Consider the following 21,175-nt stretch of genomic DNA (forward strand, 5'->3'; position numbering starts at 1 on the left):
CTTTTTTTGACAGTATTTGTTCATCTTTTTTTGTTGACGTAAGTTAATTAAAATATAATTAAGTATTATATTAAGTGTTATGTCATGTTAACTAATGTAGTTAATGTTAACAAATGGAACCTTATTGTAAAGTTTAAAGTTTTGTAAAGTACCTCAGTTTTCAAAACACGGCCTCTCAGGACCAAGTTGTTTTGTTTGGACTGTTTATTTCAATTAACAAGTTCTAGAAGTTCTTGCATGACGTTACATTTTTTTAGCAAAATAAATATTAGATATATTTTCAGCTCTAATATTTATTCATTTATTTGAGTAGCTTTACTGTCATTTAACTACTTGAAATAATGAATAGCTTGTAGGAACACAAGCAAGTATTATAGCAGTACTATGGTACAATGATGGTTACAGAGGGTAGATACTGTATAGTTACCATATTAATGTACACCATGGCATTTGTACTTATCTACATTTTCTCAAACATCCCTTCTCTTTTTTCAGGATAGTTCGTGAATATTTAAGTGGAGTTCCATTCTCAGCATATCAGGAGACAATGTACTTTTCCCGTTTTCTTCAGTGGAAGTGGTTGGAGAGGTGAGTAACACCTCCATCAGCCTTTGTGATTGGTGGAGCTGTTCAGACTTCCTGTCCAGTCAGGACTAATAATTAACACACACAACTAAACAATCTTGCTCTAACAAAGGGCCATTTGAAATCATTAATTCATATTTTTTCATGGATTTTCATATTTTTACAGTAAAATATACAAGTTTCCAAGTTTTAACATGACCTTCATACAACAAAACGAAATGTTTGCTTTAATAAAAATCAGTTGTTTGCCTATAGTTGAAGAAATGTTCTTTTGTTGCATCATGTTCGGTTTCTGAAATTATTTTGTGCAGTGAAATGACTTGATCTGTATTTCATTTGCAGGCAACCAGTAACCAAAAACACATTTAGACACTACAGGGTATTGGGCAAGGGCGGATTTGGTGAGGTGAGTAATTTCATTCAGTCACTGTTAGATCAGTTTTTAAAGAATTTAACATGACTTAATAAGTCTATTTTTTATTATTATTATTATTATAATTATGTGTGCAGCATTTAGGACCTTTTAATTGAGAGACTCCATGGAAGAATCTTCCAGTTACAGTTTAAAAATTTACTTTGTTACACAGCATGACTATTTAAAGGTGCACTCACAATTTTTTGCTAATTGAAAAAGTTTTACATGTGTAGAAATGAATAGCACTTTAGAGAAATAATGTTGACAGGGCTGAACACTATGGATTTTTCCTAGTGGACAGTGGTTAAAATTGGCCCCACCACAACAAAAAGTAATAAATAAATACATTAAAATAGTTATTGTTCTTGTTGCATTTGACTCATGCAACCTATAAATAAGGTTATGACACCAGATTTTAGTGAAATTTCACAATTCTAGATTTCAATTTTATTACTACAGCTAAAACTACCAACTAATATAAATTTCAAATATTATTAAAGGCAAGTAAACATTCAGTAATAAATTAAGAACAAATTATAAGCAATAGCACAAATAAATACAATAGAACAAACATACAAATGAAATAGCCTAAAGGTTAAGGTTTTTCAGGAAGGTCTAACAGTCGTTTTCAAGTACAGAAATTGAATAAAGTAATCAAATGTAAACCAACACAGCAACGTCCTCACAGTATAATTTAATACTTAATTAAAGTTATATTTTCTTATTAAAGTTATTAAAGTTATATTCAGTCAAGAGCAATGTGTGATTTTTTTCTTTGCCTTTTGTTATTTGATTAACATAAAAAAACAGAAAGCAGCAGGAATATTAGGCTGCTGTCACTTTAAGACCTAATACCCAGATCCAATATAGTGTTACACATGCGTTTTTTTTCTCAACTGTTTACGATCACTCAAGACATATTTACGAGGATACTCACCAAGACGGCTTTTTGACAAAATTTTGTGTATAATTTGTCCAATCAAGTGCAAGAAGACGAGAAAGAGAACTTAATTCTGTTTCGGTTTTTGGCCCAGAATTTTTATTTCGGTGCATCACTAAAAATAATAAGAATGTGTGCAGATTTAAATGAACTGCAAAAGGTGATTAAAAATTATAAATGTCTTTTTCTGTGCCATTTCGCTCTCTTCATCCTTTCAACCAGGTTTGTGCCTGCCAGGTTCGTGCCACTGGTAAGATGTACGCCTGTAAAAAGCTGGAGAAGAAACGGGTGAAGAAAAGAAAAGGTGAAGCAATGGCATTAAATGAAAAACGCATTTTAGAAAAAGTTAACAGTAGTTTTGTAGTAAGTACTACTTTCTTTTTATTCCTCATTTTTTACTTTTCTCTTAACCTGACGTCTCAGTTGCATGCTGGTCTTGTCTGTATTGTTTGTGCAATAAACGTTTGACTCACTCTCTCTGTGATTCAGTTTCCGTGAGCTTCTCAACAGAGTTTTAGGGAAAATCTGCTTTATTTTCCAGCTTAATGGCAAATCTCAAATTTCATTTGTATTTATCATGGGTAGTTGAGCTAAATCTTGCCCAGTGTAGAAGTTCACAACCAATTGCTCTGAATTGAATCATTGACCTCCTGACTAGCTAAATCACAGAGAGATGGTTTAAAACAGCTATTTGGCTGTGGTCCCAAATATCAGCCATAAAAATTATTTTAATATTTGCTGTGTAAAAAGAAGAATTTAAGCTATTTTCATGGTAAACAGATATTCAAACTAAGCATATCTCACAAAGCAGTTCAATTTCTTCATTAAAAATTTCTTAAATAAAGATGTCTACGTTTTGAACCAAACCAGTCCGCTCCAAGATTATTTTAATATTATGACTTTTGATTCAAAATAAAATAGCATTTAAAATTGTGAAAAAGGAAGACAGTACAAGACCATGTACTTAAGTAGGATTGAATTAACTATTTTTGTTTTTGTATAATTTGGTATTTTTTTTATTTTCTCCCATTATTTATATACTATTATAATATTTAATTAATTTTGAAAACATTATTTAACAAAGACTTTATTTTTATTTGTTCAGTTTTCATTATAAAGTCACCATGAAATCAAACTGGACAATTCTTATTTTTTATGTAATATTGCAGTTTATTATAAATTATTAATTTACACACATCATTAAAAAAAGGAAAAATCAAGTGTCCTCGTAATCCAATTGGATGGACAAAATCACTCAGATATACATCAAAATAGGGAAAGAAAAGACTATCGCAACATCTGTTTCATGCTGACTTTAATGCATTTTAGTTTAAGTTTTAGTAATTTTATGTACTTCACTCATTTTTAATTGTTTTTTTTTTATATTTCTATGTAGCTTTAATTTATTTTTATTTTAGTTTTAACTATTTTCATACTGAAACTTATTTCAGTTAGTAGGTTTTTCAATATTTCTATTTTACTTTAATTTAGCTTTATTTTAATTACTGAAAATTATTTTAAATAGTTTTAGTTAACAGTAACAACACTGCCATGGAAAACACAGGGAGATGTTAGGAAAAATATTCTGGGGTTGTTTTTTTTTTTTTTTTTTTTAATGACTTGATTTGTAAAAATGACCAAAAATGCACTAAAAATAGTGGTCCATACAACATGTGTTCCCATGCACATTCAAATATGATATTTTCAAAATATTTTACACCAGGTTTAATGCCAGTGACATCAAATGTCATTAAACTTGATTGTATGTAAACAAAGATTTTCGATTAACAGTGATTCATGTTTTGGTCTATTCTTTACACAAAGATATTGTATGGCTTCAGAGGACTACCTTGTGCACAGGTCTTACAGACCACTTTTATGATACTTATTTTGGTCATTATTGAAACTTTAGCCCCAGTCTCCTAGCCTGCGTTTCCCCATGCTGCCTTGCGCACAGCGCGATTTTATTCACGCTGCTAGGCAGCCTGGACACCATGGACCAGATTTTCCCCTCAAAAAGGGAACCAATCACAGAACGGGGAGGGAGCAGCAAGACGATGGCGACGTCTATGCGACACACCGAAGCAGTTTGTTTATATCTATGGATCCAACATGGCATCAGGCGCGAAGTTACCTTTCGACGCAGCCTTAGATAGTGTTCTAAGTAGTTTAGAACGCAAGTTTATTTCGTCTTCTTCCTCGTCGAATTTCTGTCGCTCTACATACGTCATCTGGTATAATTGAAATGATTGGCTATGAACTATGTACAGGCGCATTTGATAGACATTTGTAGCGCCCAATAAACGGCTCTGGGCATTCGTAAACCACGCCTCAAATACGAGAAAATGAACATGTGGTTCCCAGACCACGTCTCAATGAGAAAGAGGTCTGACGTTAGCCAGGCTAGCAGTCTCCATTCACTTTCACTGGAAAGCGGCCATAACATTCTGCAAAAACTCTTCTTTTTTGTTCCACAGATGAAAATGATTTGAGTTTAGAATGACATAAAGTCAAGTAAATTTGCCCGTTTTAGCTGAACCATTCCGTTAAATAACTTGAAGCCTTTTTACATTTTCTTTTTGAATTTGGTCACGCAGTAAACATTCTAGGACCTCAAAAAATGAACCATTCTAGCACCTCAAAAACGATATTGAAAAGAGAACAGCCAGCCGAACATGTGTACAGACAAAGCACAGTGCCTGCAGTGTAATGTCGGCCTCTGATTCATTCCACTACAGCTGTAGAGCACCTGAGCCTCTGTCCACCCACCCACACACTAACACACAAGCTTGCACACACACACACACACACACACACACACACACACACGGCCACATACACATACAGGTGAGTTGTGCTTAGTATTGCAGCTAGTGCAAGTGTCTTTTAGGTATGTAAAGTACATCTAAATTTAAAAGAAAGATTGTATATGTGTGTGGATGTGTGTGCAAGAGTGTGCATGCGTGTGTGTGTGAGTCTTTGTGCGCATTCATGCTACAGGCAGGCACGATTGCTCCTCATGAACTACTTCACAAATGAGAACATCTCTGTTGCCTAGCAATGCTGACCAAACAGCAGCTTTAGAGAGCAGAGTCAAGTGCTCTAAACCCTAAACCCACACATACACTCTCACTCTCTCTCTCTCTCTCTCTCTCTCTCTCTCTCTCTCTCTCTCTCCATCTCTCTCTCTCTCTCTCTCTCTCTCTCTCTCTCTCTCTCCATCTCTCTCTCTCTCTCTCTCTCTCTCTCTCTCTCTCTCTCTCTCTCTCTCTCTCTCTCTCTCCAGCCCCAGAGTTAATTCAGTATGTATAAACAGACTCATGTTTAAAAGTTGGGGACGACAAGTAAACTCCAAAAGTATAAAGTGACATAATGCCGTGACTAACATGAGCTGTGTGTGATGGGAAACAGCTTTTATTCTATTCACTGTTTCTCTGACTGCGTCACCCTGCTATTAATCGGTACACTTTAAGCAGAAAGACTACTGATTACTATTTATGAATAATATATAGATCAGTATTCATGTAGTTATTTTATATATTGTATAGATTTTTTTTGGTATATATTTGATCAAAAATACAGTAAAAACAGTCAATATTTTTATTTTATAATATTATGAAAATTATATATAAATGGGTAAAACTTTACAATAAGGATTAATTTGTTAACATTAGTTAACAACATTAATTAACATGCTAAACAATTTTGTATTATGTTGTAACATAATAAATGTCTTAATTTTCATTTCTGGTCAATTTAATGCATAATTTATATTTGTATCATATATATATATTTACAGTGCTCGAAGTGGGCTTTTCACTTTTTCTTGTGCATCGGCACTTCTCACAGGTTGCCGGTGCTTTAATATTTATATAGTGTGTGGCAGTACCATTGTGCAATTACAGTATTTACATGGTAGTCCAAAGTAGTTGGTAATACCAATGTACAACGGATCCTATGGTATTACCATCTGTAAAAAAAAATTGTGTAATAGACAAAGAGATGTATTTTTTATGTTATTGGAGTTTTTGAGGAGTCATTTATTTATTTCAGATTTAAAATCAGCACTATTTACATGATAAATGAGCAGATTGCTTTACATTGTAGTTTGTAACCATTCAGATATGCTCCCATTGGGGTTATGTTTCATGTAATGATGTAAAGGGTCATTTGATTGTCCTTGTGGTCTCGTTGAGCAGCACGTTTTCACAGCTTGTTGCTCTTAATTCGCAGCCCATTCCCGCATCTGACTACTTTTGAAACCTAACCACCCACAACGTTGGGTGTAACCCCTGAGATATGAGAACCCCTCCTTAAAACAGCGGTTTTCAACTTCTGCAGTGGTTTTCCTCACACGTCACTCAACAGATCACAGAGGACGTGCTGATGTAAAATGATAATTCACTGCAATAGATGTAGCCCTACTAGACAGGCTTGCTAAATCAAACATCACCGTTATTACTGCAACTTGGGATTTTTCGAAACCCTTAATCCTACATTTTAAACTTAGTTACTAGTCCTGTACCGTGCTATAGAAAATGAATGCTACCTCAAATTGTATGGCTTGTTGAGTAGAGGTGTGCGGTCACTTTTCTATGCAATTAGTTTTGCCTGGAAGACGATAAAACAGGTGTACATTTTTTCCATAGAATACCGTTCAATTTTTTTAAATATAATTACGATTTTTAAAGGTTTCTGAAAAAAGTATTGTATGTTCACCAAGGCTGCATTTATTTGTTCAGTGAAAACAGTAATATTGTGAAATATTATTACAATTTTTAAATACTGTAACTGCTTTCTATACTAATATATTTTCAAATGTAATTTATTCCTGTGATGCAAAGCTGAATTTTCAGAAATCATTACTCTAGTCTTCAGTGTCACAGAAATCACTCTAATATGCTGATTATATCACAATATTACTGTTTTTAATGCATTTTGTTTAAAAAAAAAAAATGAAGCATTGGTGAGCATAAGACTTCTGTAAAAACAATCTGAAATCACAAATAAAATCACATACTAATGTCCTAATGACTTCACAAAACACCCTTGCAACTGCATAGCAACTTTATATGGGCATACGTCTCTTTTTCTTCAGAAAATATAAAAATCTAGTTTTCCTTTGATTCTCTGACCATTGAAATGTCTCTATTAATCTCGATACTAGTATAAAAAATCCTAAAGATAAAAACCTATTTAACCTAAAACCTAAATATACATTAGTATATTTCCTGAGTGTCAATTTATAGTTTATACTGGCATAAACTTGTGGAGTTTTGAAATGTGCAGTATTACAGGTGCCAGTCACCCAGATGATTTATGTGAAAGTGCTTGAAAAACATTCTCATGAAGTACATTTGTCTGTTTCACATGCACCTCAAAGTTTCATGTATCCTTTCTTTATGAATAGATAACAATGCACCTATTTTTCTCTCTTTTATTTCCCCTAGGTTTGTTTGGCATATGCATATGAGACTAAGGACGCTCTATGTTTAGTGTTGACTATAATGAATGGCGGTGACTTGAAGTTTCATATCTATAACATGGGAAACTCTGGTTTTGATGAACAGCGTGCCATCTTTTATGCAGCAGAGATCTGCTGTGGCTTAGAGGACCTGCATCGAGAGAGGATCGTCTACAGGTGTGTTTAGTTTTCTCAACGCTCACATTCTAACATATTTACATCCGTTTTGCAAAATTCTGCAGATTTTCCACAATTTTTCCAGCATATACATGATAAAGTCCACAGATTCTGTCTAGTGATAACTTTTTTGGACTTTTTTCCTTGTGTTTTGCATGATAGATATAGCAAATTTTGAATGGTCAGGCATAGCAATGTTAGGCTATGAGATTTGAATATATTTAAATTGTGGATATCTAAAACAAAATTCATGTAAGGCTTTACTTTCCGTCAATTTTCGCAGGAATCATTTTCTATGCAAAATATTTAAACAAATTTCTTTTTTTTGTACGCCTTTTATTAAAAGCAGGCAGATTGAGGATACAGTTCGTATGGAATTACCTGGTCAGTGCTAGAAATAGAGCAGGATTATTATCGGGTCTGTGGTGGAGTAGTGAGTTTGACCTAAACTCAAGGTTCTGTGGGATGCGGTCTGGATTGATTCCATTCCTAGAGCTTCCGAACAAATGGGTTTTTGGGGTGCGGAGGCAAGTGAACCCGAGGTTACCCCGTGAGTCAGTCCTAGAGCTCCTCTTGTCCGATTTTAGGGAAAAATCAGGTCTATTAGAGACGTCCAATAGATTTTTTGGGTGCATCGAAAGAACACCACAGACACAGTACAATCCACATGGGAAAATCTCACAGTAAAACAAGCAGCTGTGCAAAATGTGATACACCGGCGTTTTGCCAGATGAGAAGTTTATTTATGTATAATCTTATTAATCTTTTAATTCTTTTTATTATTGTATCCACTGTATGTCCGACTGATTGCACTGTATTCCTCCTTTTGATTCTAAACTGAACTGTTAGGTCTAAACTTAAAGTGATCTGTTAGGTTTATATTTAGTGAGCATAATATAATGCAATGTATTGAGGTCCTGGGCCATTGAGTGATTTATATACCAGTAATAATACTTTAAAATCAATTCTAAATGCAACTGGATGCCAGTGCAATGACCTGAGGACTGGTGTGACATGTTCATATTTTCTGGTTCTGCTCATAATCCTGGCGGCAGCGTTCTGTATGAGCTGCAACTGACTTATGGTCTTTTTGGGAAGGCCAGTGAGGAGTCCATTACAATAATCCACGCTGCTGGTGATGAAAGCATGAACAAGTTTTTCTAAGTCTTGTCTGGAAACAAAGCATCTAATTCTTGCAATATTTTTGAGATGATAGTATCTGACTCCAGAATAGATTCCTGACTTGATTTTTCGTTGTTTGACCCCTAGCGTCAAGGTATGCGTTCACCTTGAGAACTTCATCTTTGTTTCCAAACGCAATGACTTCAGTTTTGTCTTTGTTTAACTGAAGAAAGTTTTGCCACATCCAACTGTTGACTTCATCAATGCATTGGCACAGGGAGTCAGTGGGGCTGTAGTCGTTAGGCGATAGGGCTAAGTATATTGGTGTGTCATCTGCATAGCTTTGGTAAGCAATTTGGTTCTTTTTCATTATTTGGCTCAGTGGGTGCATGTACAGGTTGAACAAGAGTGGCGCAAGAATTGAGCCTTGAGGGACTCTGCATGTCAAGGATGTCCACTCAGACTTATGGTCACCTATACTCACATAATAACCTCTCCCTCCTAAGTATGACCTGAACCATTTTAGGACTATCCCAGAAAGCCCCACCCAGTTTTCCAGCCTGTCAAGAAGTATGCTGTGATCTACCGTGTCAAATGCATGCACTGAGGTTGAGTAATACCAGAATTGATGTTTTGCCTTTATCACTATTTAACCGAATATCGTTTATTATCATTATGAGCGCTTTCTCTGTGCTGTGATGTGGTCGGAAACCAGATTGAAAATTTTCAAAGAATCCATTTGAGATTAGGAAGTTGTTCAGCTGATTGAAGACAAATTTTTCAATGATCTTGCCTATGAAAGGAAGATTTGAGATTGGTCTGTAATTGCTCAATATGTTGCTATCCAGATTGCTCTTTTTCAGGAGGGGCTTGACAACTGCAGTTTTAAGGTACTTTGGAAAAGTTCCAGAGAGAAGTGAGGAGTTTACCACTTCTAGGAGATCTGCTTCTAAGCAGTTTAACACACTTTTGAAAAAGCAGGTGGGGAGTGTGTCAAGAGCACAGGTTGATGTTTTAAGGTGCTGTACTGTTTCTTCTAAAATTTTAGCATTCATTTCTTTGAAATCAGACATAGTAACTTTCTGAGGATGTGGTCTGATCTCTCTGACCTCAGTGCCACACGAGGATATGCTGATCGCCTTACTGATATTATTAATTTTCTCAGAGAAGAAGTAAGCAATTGCTGTCTGAGAGCATTTCACTGGGAATCTGGCTTGGGGGGTTTGTTAGACTCTCTACAGTAGCAAAAAGAGTGCATGTGTTATTTATGTTTCTGTTTATAATATTTGAGAAGAAAGTCTGTATAGCTTTGCCTAGTTCCACATTGAAAGCATGAAGGCTGTCTTTATAGATGTTATAATGGACTACAAGTTTTGTCTTCCGCCACATGCGCTCTGCTTTTCTGCATTGTCTTTTCATATTTTGCACTGCTGTTGAGTTTCTCCAAGGTGCTTTTTGTCTGCCACTCTTCTTCCTGACTTTCACAGGAGCAATATCATCAATTACACTCTGTACTTTTGAGTTAAAGGACTCAAGGAGAGAATCAACAGAGTCCGCAGATATGCCTGGTGTTAAAGATATGGCCTTCATAAATAGCACACTAGTGTTCTCATTTAAGCATCTCTTCTTGACAGACACAGATCTAGCTTCAATAGTAGGAGAGATCAATATATCAAAGAAAATACAGAAATGATCAGACAGTGCTACATCCTTAATAACAATCGATGAAATGTTTAGACCCTTAGAAGTAAATCTAGAGTGTGCCCACGATTATGTGTGGGTCCGTGTACATGTTGAGTCAGATCAAAAGTATTTAAAAAAGTTATGATTTCTTTTGCCATATTGGTTTCTGCATTATCTATGTGAATGTTAAAACCTCCAGCAATGGCAAAACAGTTAAACTCTGAGGAAATTGTTCATAACAGTTCTGTTAAGTCCTCAGCAAAGGCTGGAGAGTATTTTGGAGGCCTGTAAATAATGATAAGTAAAGTGCGTGGAGCACCTTTTAACACAATGCCCAGATATTCGAAAGACGGGTAATTCCCAAATGATACTTGCTTACATTGATAGACATCTTTAAATAGAGCAGCTACACCCCCACCTCTCCTACCCGCTCTGCAGACACTCATAAAAGTAAAGTTAGGAGGGGCTGTTTCATTGAGGACTGTTGTACTGCAGCTGTCTTCTAGCCAAGTTTCATTTAGAAACATAAAATCTATGTTGTTGTGAAGTCATTTACTAGAAGTGATTTTGTTTTTAAGTGATCGGATGTTTAAAAGTGCTAACTTGACAGAATTAATTTTTTCCTCCACAGCAATCTTAGTTTGATATGTACAGTAACAGGCAGCAGATTAGATAGGTTTGCCGTACTGCTTGAGAAGACCTTAGACTTTCTATCATGTAATATAACAGAAAAAGAGAAAGATGCAGGAACACTGGGTTCCCGCTTGTTCTGTAAACATTTGAGAAAGTTACTGTTATCATAGTGGGGACCCAACACATATCACTGAGAGCTGGTGTCAGTTGATTTTGCTTCACCTAGAGCAGATGGAGGAGGGTGTGGGCCCTGGTGTTGTGGCAGAGGCCGAAGAGCTATCACAGGAGGAGGGGGAGGGCGAGCTGGGCCCGCAGGGTTTGGTGGTCGCCCCTTTTTGGTTGATATCTGGGGGCTTGCAGCAAAAGAGTGGGATAGTTTAGTTCCAGCATATACCAATTCCTCCAATTTCTCGGAGAAGCTCAGAAGCTGGAGAGAGAAATAGCATGTCTGGTGGAGAGGGACTGTTGCCCTGGTGTTACCGGAGGCTGTGATATGTTTTCCTGGTTTTCCTGGCTAAAGACTGGAGTAATGATGCTGAAAATTCAGCTTTGCCATCACAGGAATAAATTACATTTTAAAAAATATATTACAATTGAAAACCTTTTTTTATTGTAATACTAATATAATATATATTACTATATCTTCTATTAAATAAATGCAGTCTTGGTGAGCATAAGAGACTTGTTTCAATAAAATCTTACTGACCCCAAACCTTTGTTTTGTATAGTTATTAGAATTCTGCTCTCTAAAATGATTTATTTTCTCTATTTTTGCAGAGACTTGAAACCTGAGAATATTCTCCTAGATGACCGTGGTAAGCCATTTTTATTTTTACCACTGCATATTAAAGGGGTCTTATTATACTTTTCCACTTTTTCAACTTTAGTTAGTATGTAATGTTGCTGTTTGAGCATTAAAAAGATATGCAAGGTTACAAAGCTCAAAGATATTTTATTTAACAGAATCTACTTTCCAAGAAGTACAACGAATGGCCACAACACTATTTTTCCAGATCTTATGAAGTCACATTTAAATAATATACGCCCATGGAAAACGCAAAAAAGGGATGAGGCCTGCATTAGAGAAGACTGTGCTGTTGCTATGTCAAAGAGACACTGTTTTTTCCACCACATTTTCAAAATTTATTTGTTTGACCTTCCTGAGGCTGACGAACTTAGGGTGGTTAAAATTTATTTTAAACACTGTTCCTGAACTTTAAAACCCAAACGTTTATCTGTGTGTGGCACATTTGATTGAGAACAGTTTGAACAGTCTGTAATCTCTTGCTTTTGTAAGACGTTCACCGATCCTTAGGAAAATTAACCATGGTTTTGTGATCGATTACTGTTTGTTTTACCTTAGTTTTCCGACAAATATCACAATTCAATAGTGGATAACATCGTATCTATAATGTATAAGAAAATTACAAAAAACATACCACTCTGAAACCTCCTGTAAAATCTGTGCTTGCAAAGTCTGGACATGAAATCCGTTCTGCACAGTTCTCTTGTTCGTTAACATTGTCAGGGTCTGAATCTGGCTCGAATTGGTTTGAAATTGACGCCATTATTAATATTTACACTAGAGAAGAATTCGCCGTTATAGAGGGGAGGGACATTATGTCTCAAGTGTTCGAGCCAGACTGGAGATAGAGGTGCTGTAATAATGTAAAATATGTGAAAAATAATGTGTTGTTTTGAACGATCAAGCATGAAATCATATTCTTGTACACCTCAAAAACTAAATCAAGACTTGGTAAAAGGCCATAATAGGACCCCTTTAAGGTCTGTTTTTGTTATGTTTTTTATACTGTTTATATTATTTATGCATATCTTCCCTTTAGGGTAGTCTCTTTAAACATTTGCCACCCAGAACGCCCTAGCAACCACATAGCAATTTCTTGTCATTCTCCCAGAACACTCTTGCATTGTGGTGACGCATTTTGCACAAACAAACACTACTCGCATTTTCTTCAGAAAATTTAAAAATCTAGTTTTTCTTGTTAAGCTTCTTCAATTAGAGTATTTACCCCTAAGGAGAACATTGTTTTTACCTGTAGCCATTTTGAAGCATGTCATGTTTGGGCATGATAGGAATGAAAAAACTGCACAAAAAGCCCTTTCACAAACTCCATTTGGAGTGGACTTTGTGCTTTGCAGACCTTTGAGCAACATTACACACTAAAGAAAGTTGAAAATGTAAAAAAGTATAATAGGTCATCTTTAACGAGATGCTGTTCTTCAGGGCACATCCGTATTTCTGATCTGGGACTGGCCGTCCAAATTCCAGAGGGTGAGACGATACGAGGGCGTGTTGGCACGGTGGGATACATGGGTAAGAGCCAAACGCATTCCGGATCTCTTCAGTGGTACTTGTCATAGAGTGTTTGACCTCATTCTTCTCCGTATGTGTTTTTAGCACCAGAGGTCATTCAGAATGAGAGCTACACCTTCTGTCCCGACTGGTGGGGTTTGGGATGCCTAATATACGAAATGATTCAGGGTCAGTCTCCTTTCCGTCGCCGCAAAGAGCGAGTGAAGAGAGAGGAGGTGGACCGTCGTGTATGTGAGGACCAGGAAGAATACACTGAAAAGTTCGCTGAAGAAGCTAAAGACATTTGCCGACAGGTGAACACTTAATGCTCTTTAGGTTTTTTTGGTGCTGTTGCTGCGTTACAGTCATATTAGAATGATCATAGTCATGAGATGGGAACAAATGAACAAAGCCACAGTCAACTAAACCATTGTCAACATAAATTGGTATTGGGGTCAATGACATGATCATATTTTGTACGAATGTATTAGTTTATAGAAATATACATAAAAATGCAATGCACAAATGCATCTCTTCTGATTAAAATGTTTTTAATTTATTTCTGTGTTAAAATTTATTTATATATTTTTCGTATTTATATTTTTTTGTATTATTTTCATATTACTTATTATTTAATTTTACTTTATTAATTTATTTTTATTATTATTTATTTATCAGTAATAAGTAGTTATGTTAAAATATATTATTAGTATTTTTTTTACTTTTTTGAAAATAATGATTAAGACGTGTACGTTCACATGTATTCATGGTGCAAGGGAAATGTTATTTTGCTTGACTACACCACATCAGTGTAATTTTAGTATTATTTATATACTATTATAGTATTTATTATGAATTGGTTTTTATTTTTATATTTCAGTTTTTATTTTAGTTTAGGTTCTTTTGTCATTTTTAATTTTTAATATATCTATTTAGCTTTCATTTATTTTTATTTCAGGTTTAATCATTTTAGTTCTTCAACTTATTTTATTTCAGTTAGTTGCCAAGTTTGATTTTTTTTCATCTAATATTTATATTTTTATTCTATTTAAAAAAAAATAATAATTAACGAGTAATAGTTAACTAAACGAGTTTAGTTAATGAAAACAACACTGCACCACATTACATTTTAGAGTCATTAAATTGAAACTTTTATCAAAAACGCTATACATTTTTTTTCGAAAGCAACATGAGTACTAGAGCTGCACAATTAAAAGATCGTGATCTCGATTCAAACTCCCACGCGATCTCACTCCTAAATGACAACGGTTATCCTGTGTCTATTAAACCTTTGACAAAATCATATCAGAACATTCAGATTTGCGTCGGCGCTGCCGCTGATCCAGAGAGAGCAGATGTCATGTATGAAACCGCTTCACAAACAGTCTTTTCAGCCACATAGTATCGCTATTTCTGTGCTACAAATACTCATATTATCTCAAAAGAACAGGGATGAAAGTTTATAGTTCACTTCGGATGTAAACACTGATGTCTACGGTAGCGGTCAAAATAGAGCAAATCACATTTTTAAAGTAAGATGGCGCTTCAAATAACAATTGTATCGATAACATCATTATTTCAGTAGGTGGCGACAAGTAACCGTTAAAAATATATTTGTCATTGAATCATTTATTCAAGAGATTTGTTAAAAAACGCTGATTCATCCAGTAACTAATGAAACAAGTGAAGTATTTATGAGTGAGTCATTAAATCATTCATTCAAACCAATTATTTTAAATAATTCATTCAGATTCATTAAACATTTAAAATAGACTACAGCAATTATAATTTTGCCAGAACCTCTAGTACATTACATGCTATTTTGTTTTAGTTGTCTGTTCAGAATCGTAGGAGAATCGTGATCTTTGAGTAGGCTACTAAGTAGCCTATAGGTGTATAAAAACTTGTGTCCTTTTCTTTATCATGGACATGTTTATTGGTCAGAAATAATTTTGAATGTTGGCTATAATATGTAAGATTTTCTACATGGAAAAGAGTTCATGCGTAGTAGTGGAGGAGTGAGTGTTGTTTAGTCCTCTCTCACGGTGTCATGGAAGACTGTGACCTCAAGGTCAGTTTTACTTCCACTGGGATTTCTCTTCTTCTGTGTCAGCCTTACTTCTTTCCCTCCCTGAATCAGTTCCTGTTTCTGACAGCACTTTCCCTCTCTTTTCCTGGGCTCCACAGTTGTTATGTAAAGATCCAAAGGAGCGGTTGGGGTGTCGAGGTAATGGAGCGGCCGAAGTCAAACTGCATCCCATTTTCCGCAACATCAATTTCAAGCGATTGGAAGCCAACATGCTAGACCCTCCGTTCTGTCCTGATGTGAGTTATTGATTGGCTGTTTTCATGTTTTTATCTGCTTGACTCATGAGTACCTATTAGTCTAAACATATATGATTTCCAGGTGAATGTTTGTCATATCTGCTAATTTTTTTTTAGCCACGTGCGGTGTACTGCAAGGATGTTCTGGACATAGAGCAGTTTTCTACTGTCAAAGGTGTAAATCTGGACCCTACAGATGATGACTTCTACCACAAGTTTGTAACAGGAAGTGTCTCCATCCCATGGCAAAATGAGGTACAGCACTCTGGTCAATTTTTGAATGCTCACCAAAGCTGCATTTATTTGATCAAAAATACAAACAAAAAACACGTAACTTGGTGAAATTAAATGATCTATTTTAATATATTTAATGTAATTTATTCCTGTGATGGCAAAACTGAATTTTCAGCATCATTACTCCAGTCTTCAGTGTCACATGATCCTTCAGAAATCATTTTCTAAAATGCTGATTTGGTGCTCAAGAAACATTTCTTATTGTTATCAATGTTGAAAACAGTTGTGCTACTTCATATTTTTGTGGAATCCATGATACATTTTTTTTAATCTTTGATTCTTTGATGAATAGAAAGTTCAAAAGAACAGCATTTATATAAAATACAAATCTTATAAGATTCTAAATGTCTTTGCCGTCATTTAAAATATAATTTATAACTTTTAAAACAATTTTATGCACTCTTGCAGTATGTAGTTAATTGTGTAATTTTTTTTAGATATTTAGGCGAAACATCTGATATAAAGTTAATATTAAGTCAATAAAAAAGTAACTTCTGAGCAATAAAATTTCCTCCTAGAAATTCACGATAGACCATTGAATCATTGAAAATCCTAGATGGAAACGCAGCCAGGATGTGAAATAGAGGACTGGCGTGGAACGTTTTAAGTGTGTACAGTAGTACGCGTGTGTGTGTCCATGTTTCAGATGATTGAGATGGAATGCTTTAAGGAGATTAATGTGTTCGAGATGGATGGAGCACTGTGTTCTGATCTGGATGTAAACAGGCCAAATCCACCGCCCAAGCGAGGATTCTTCTACCGGTTATTCCGACGAGAGGCAAGTTCTAGCGTGCCGCCCGCTGTGGTCAGAGGGGGTGGGGCTTGAGGTATTTTCTGGCTCTTTCCAAACAGACTTTCTCACCTTCATCTTTAGTTTTTTTGCTAAAACATTTTTGTTTGACATTTATGATCTTGAATAGTAAAACCATCTCTGCAGGGCCAAACTTCTTCATTTCTGTCTCTATGTTCATACTACAGGGCTGAATGTATTTATTTTGGTTTACATGTTGTACTGTGTGTGTATATGTGTGTGTGTGTGTATATATATATATATATATATATATATATATATATATATATATATATATATATATATACACACACACACACACACATACACACAGTACAACATGTAATATTATATATGTATAATATATACATATAATACATGTATATATATTGATTTCGTGTTGACTTTAAGCCCTGCGATATGAAATTCCAGACTATCTGTGTGTGTTTACTCTGACTAACTCTAACCAGAGTAATGCAAACCTCAAAGTAAATGACTAGACATTTGAATTTATGTGGTTTACCACTTATAGCAAAGTTTTGTTGGTTAAATAACAGCTGAATCCAGTTCAAACTTTTAACTGTGTAGTGTTTGCTCTGAGTTGAAAGAAATATCATTGGTTACAAATAATTTGCTATCCAATAATAAAATATATCAGAAAACCAATATAATTCATTTGTGGTCTTAACAAAAAGTTAAAATACAAAGTAAGAGATGTTATGACATGATTACACATTCAATGCAAATTACAAACTAATGAAGCAATCTAGTGATTACAACTGCAGTTTTTCATTAGATGGCAAGACATTTCTAAAGTGATTCAAAATTGGTCTGAAATTAAAATTCATAATGGAGAGAAATTACATAATAAGGTTGATATAAGATTAATTTGGGTAATATGTTGCTAAATTTATACAAAAAATCTTCAAAAGTGGCCAAGAAGTATGCAAGTAATCACATGCAAAAAGTAATTTATCAGTACATGTAGGTTGTTTTGGTAAATTATTTCAATAAAAACTATATTTGGTCCCCCAAACATGAATTTTTGGTTCATCATCATGTTTAGCCTGATTCTGTCAGTCACTTTGCAGATTAACACATTTCATACATCATATGTTGTGGGTTTGTGGTCAGATTTACCGTTGTGCAGCAGATTTTTGCAGGTGAAATTCAGTCATTTCGATAGAAATCCACAGTTGCTTATGGGTGAAAGATTTCCCCACGCAGATTTTGCAATTAGTTCAAGTTGGTAATGAGCATTTGCTGCGTTTACCAAGAGAAAAGCTGCTTGATGTGAAAGTGACTTCAGTGTGAGCGGTGCTTCATGCATCCGTATACTGTTGGAAATAGACAATTAATCTTTTTTGACTGTGACCATCAGAAACACTAATGTTTGCCATGTTAGTGTGTATAAGCTTCACTGCATTTGATATATTGTCACTGTGTTCTTCATCATTTACAGGTTTGTTTTAGGAGTGCTAGCAATGAGGGGGAGGAGCCATCTTGACTTAAAACCACTCCCACTTCCCATCAGCTGCCAATCAGAATGATAAACGTATGAATGTTCAACTGTATTTATGAACTGTATTAAACTGTATCATAATTAAAGAAAAGGGTATGAGTTTAAAGAATTTTGTACATTTGTACTTGAATTATGTGTAGATGTATATTTTCACTAAAGGTTGTATTGTACAAAAAGCCATAGAAATACCACTTGAATGCATATATAATGTTTTTATTGTTATTATTTTTCATCTGTACTGAATATGAAATGTGTATTTCTTTTTAAGCACAATTTAAACACTCACTTTTATTTTTTAATGCTAACATCCTGTTAGCACAGCCTTTGTTTGTATGTTAGATGGCTGAACAGATTTGGTGCACTTGTTTTGCACAGTGGGGTAAGATAAACCAAGTTAAAAGAGCAGTACAAATTATCTATTCATCGTATCATTTCTAGTGGTCAATGGAATGGGTTTTTTTTTGATTGCCAATCTAGAAAGCAAGGTGGCTGATGGTCGAATGCAGATGTAGATGGTATAGCCTACGTATGGGGTCCAAAAGTCCGAGAACACCAAGTAAAATGCTTACATATTTCTAATTCAATTCAACTTTTTAATTTCAAATTATCATCTTAAAAGGGGCTATATGTAGAATTCAGAAACCTTTGTTATTAGCGACACCGGTGGCCGTTAAGTGAACTGCAGCCAGCAACTTATTGCTCGCACTCGCGCACACGTGACGTAGGCTACACCAGACTGAACGAGATTGAAGTCCCCGATTTTAGTTCTTAGTTCTTTGCTTAGAAATAAAAAGAAGTTGGAAATGCCTTTGCAGTGATATTCTTTTAACGAACATCCTGACGCCGTCCATGCTGCTGAGAGCAACGTTTAGATGAATATGTAAATAGCCGATGTGCTGCGCGCTTTCCTCTCAATAAAAAACTAATAAACACAACAAAAATGACAGCGGTGAAAAAACAGCAGTTGAGAAAGCATCTGTTCATGGCGATGTGGATATGTTTGCACAAGCTCTGCAATTCACCAGCATCACGTCAACAGATTTTTAAATAGCATTCACTTCATGTCTCATTCTGAAGAGAGGCTGTCGGGAGCGCGCGGAAACTTCCCATCCTTTCGATTTTCCCGGCAAAAACGCCCGAGTCCTTCACACAAAAAGTCTACAGGCTTTCTTAGACAACTTACAAAGTCGGGGAAGGTCTCGTTTTTAAGCTGTTCCTACATTGTCAATAAAAAAAAGCAATTAATACATGAAAGTTTTTACATTATAGCCCATTTAACATTTGAGTAAAAGTTGAATTGAAAAAAATAACCTGAAAATCAAAATGTTTTGAGTAAAACCTGATGATTTTAGAATGATGAGTCTCTTGTGCTTTAACAAGATATTTCATATCAGTTTTATGTAATAACTTTTCTTTGTTTTAAATGTTTTTTTTGTTTTTTTTTTGCTAAGCAATGTTTCTTTTGTCTCCTCGGACTTTTGAATCCATTGTATATTTATTTTTTTTAAACACGAAATGGGCACAGATCTTTGACAAATGGATATTTATTGACACAAGGAATTAACATTTATGTTCATGATAAACAGTGTGCCAAATAGCTAGTGCCAAGAGCCTCAAAATGACCAAATATTGGACGATTAATTAGCCTGATCATTATAAACATCAGTCAATCACTAGTCATGATAATTCCCCCATGCCATTCATTGAATTCATGCAGATGTTATGAACGGCATTAAACAAGTAATCATTTTGTATCTCTGTGCATCAGGTGATTAATCCCTGTTTTGGCCATGTGCATAAACAAGACATAAACCCACATTTTTTTTCTTGTTTCTAAACTGCTCTGTGTATGTTAAATACTGTGACCTCCACATAGCTTTCAGACGACAGGGATACAGTTGGGCATGCTAACCAATTTTCAACTGAAATGGGTTTTTCAGTGGCAGATAACTTGTGCCGATATATGGAAAGCAGGGTGGCTGATGTAATGTGGATATATACATAAATGACTTAATGACGGCATATTACACTATATTTAATCAAAATCCACATACGATTGAAAATAGGAAATGTTTATTATTATGTTGTTAGAATTTGGACCTGAAACAAGGGAATGATAGCAAGTGGCTGGTACTGATAATCTCAAAATTAGCCAAATATTGACAGATTAATCAATTTTGTTTGACTGTTTGCGAATCTCCATTCAGTTCAGCTTTCTGCCTCCGTTCTCATTGTTACCTTTAGTGCCATCAGGTATCTTTACAGTGGTTTTAACCAGGCCAGTGTAAAATACCTAAATAAGCTTCATCTTTAAATTTGCTCAAATGACGGCTCTTAAATGAGCTGTTGATTTTGCCTTAGGTGTCATAGGTTCAATTAATATTCCAAAAGGAGTATTGATTGATCGGTTACTGATAATCATTTAATGTAACTAATGAGTGTGCACTATCAGAACTGTGCAATTTGTTTATCATACACGTGCACATGTCTTTGTTGCTCATTGTTTATTATTTAGTTGAACTTTTTGTATGCATATGGCATATATCACAATTCAGAGATGGGAATTAGTCACGAATACATTATACTTAAATATGTAGAGAAAAAGCCTTTATTCTTACTATTTCCCCCAAAATGTCTTTATATACGACATTGTATTTTGTGTCATTTTTTTTATCTTGAAAATACTTTCTCCTTCCCCATCTTAACATAGACAAAATAAACCATCCGTACGTTGATTCCGTCTCTGGCACTGCTCTGATTGTTGGAGAATCTCAACCACGTCTCAATAGCGTAAAGTCTTGGGCAGGGCTACAACATAATTCAGCACTGACAGTAAAGCTCAAACAGGAACCATTGTTTTACCCTGCACCATTGCCCATATTTGTTTCTCTCTTTATGAGGATCTTTATGG

At 35.1% G+C, this 21,175-nt stretch overlaps 1 protein-coding gene across 3 annotated transcripts in view; it reads left to right on the forward strand.

Annotated features, from left to right (window-relative positions):
• Positions 1-19,264, forward strand: part of grk4 (G protein-coupled receptor kinase 4) — a 38,058-nt gene extending 18,794 nt beyond the window's left edge. Inside the window, exons 6-16 of one of the 3 annotated variants that reach the window (XM_079846958.1) lie at positions 496-588; positions 928-991; positions 2,163-2,244; positions 7,530-7,581; positions 11,797-11,834; positions 13,265-13,354; positions 13,439-13,647; positions 15,521-15,658; positions 15,776-15,913; positions 16,599-16,779; positions 18,205-19,264. In XM_079846958.1, the coding sequence (XP_079703084.1) occupies positions 496-588; positions 928-991; positions 2,163-2,244; positions 7,530-7,581; positions 11,797-11,834; positions 13,265-13,354; positions 13,439-13,647; positions 15,521-15,658; positions 15,776-15,913; positions 16,599-16,778 (1,084 nt within the window). In that variant the 3' untranslated portion in view covers position 16,779; positions 18,205-19,264. Of the gene's footprint in view, positions 1-495; positions 589-927; positions 992-2,162; positions 2,304-7,390; positions 7,582-11,796; positions 11,835-13,264; positions 13,355-13,438; positions 13,648-15,520; positions 15,659-15,775; positions 15,914-16,598; positions 16,780-18,204 lie in introns of all 3 variants that reach the window. The other 2 variants (XM_079846956.1, XM_079846957.1) reach the window with 2 other exon arrangements.
• Positions 19,265-21,175: the final 1,911 nt, after the last annotated feature.

The sequence above is a fragment of the Squalius cephalus genome, assembly GCF_949319135.1.
Source record: "Squalius cephalus genome assembly, chromosome: 2".
NCBI lineage: Eukaryota > Metazoa > Chordata > Actinopteri > Cypriniformes > Leuciscidae > Squalius > Squalius cephalus.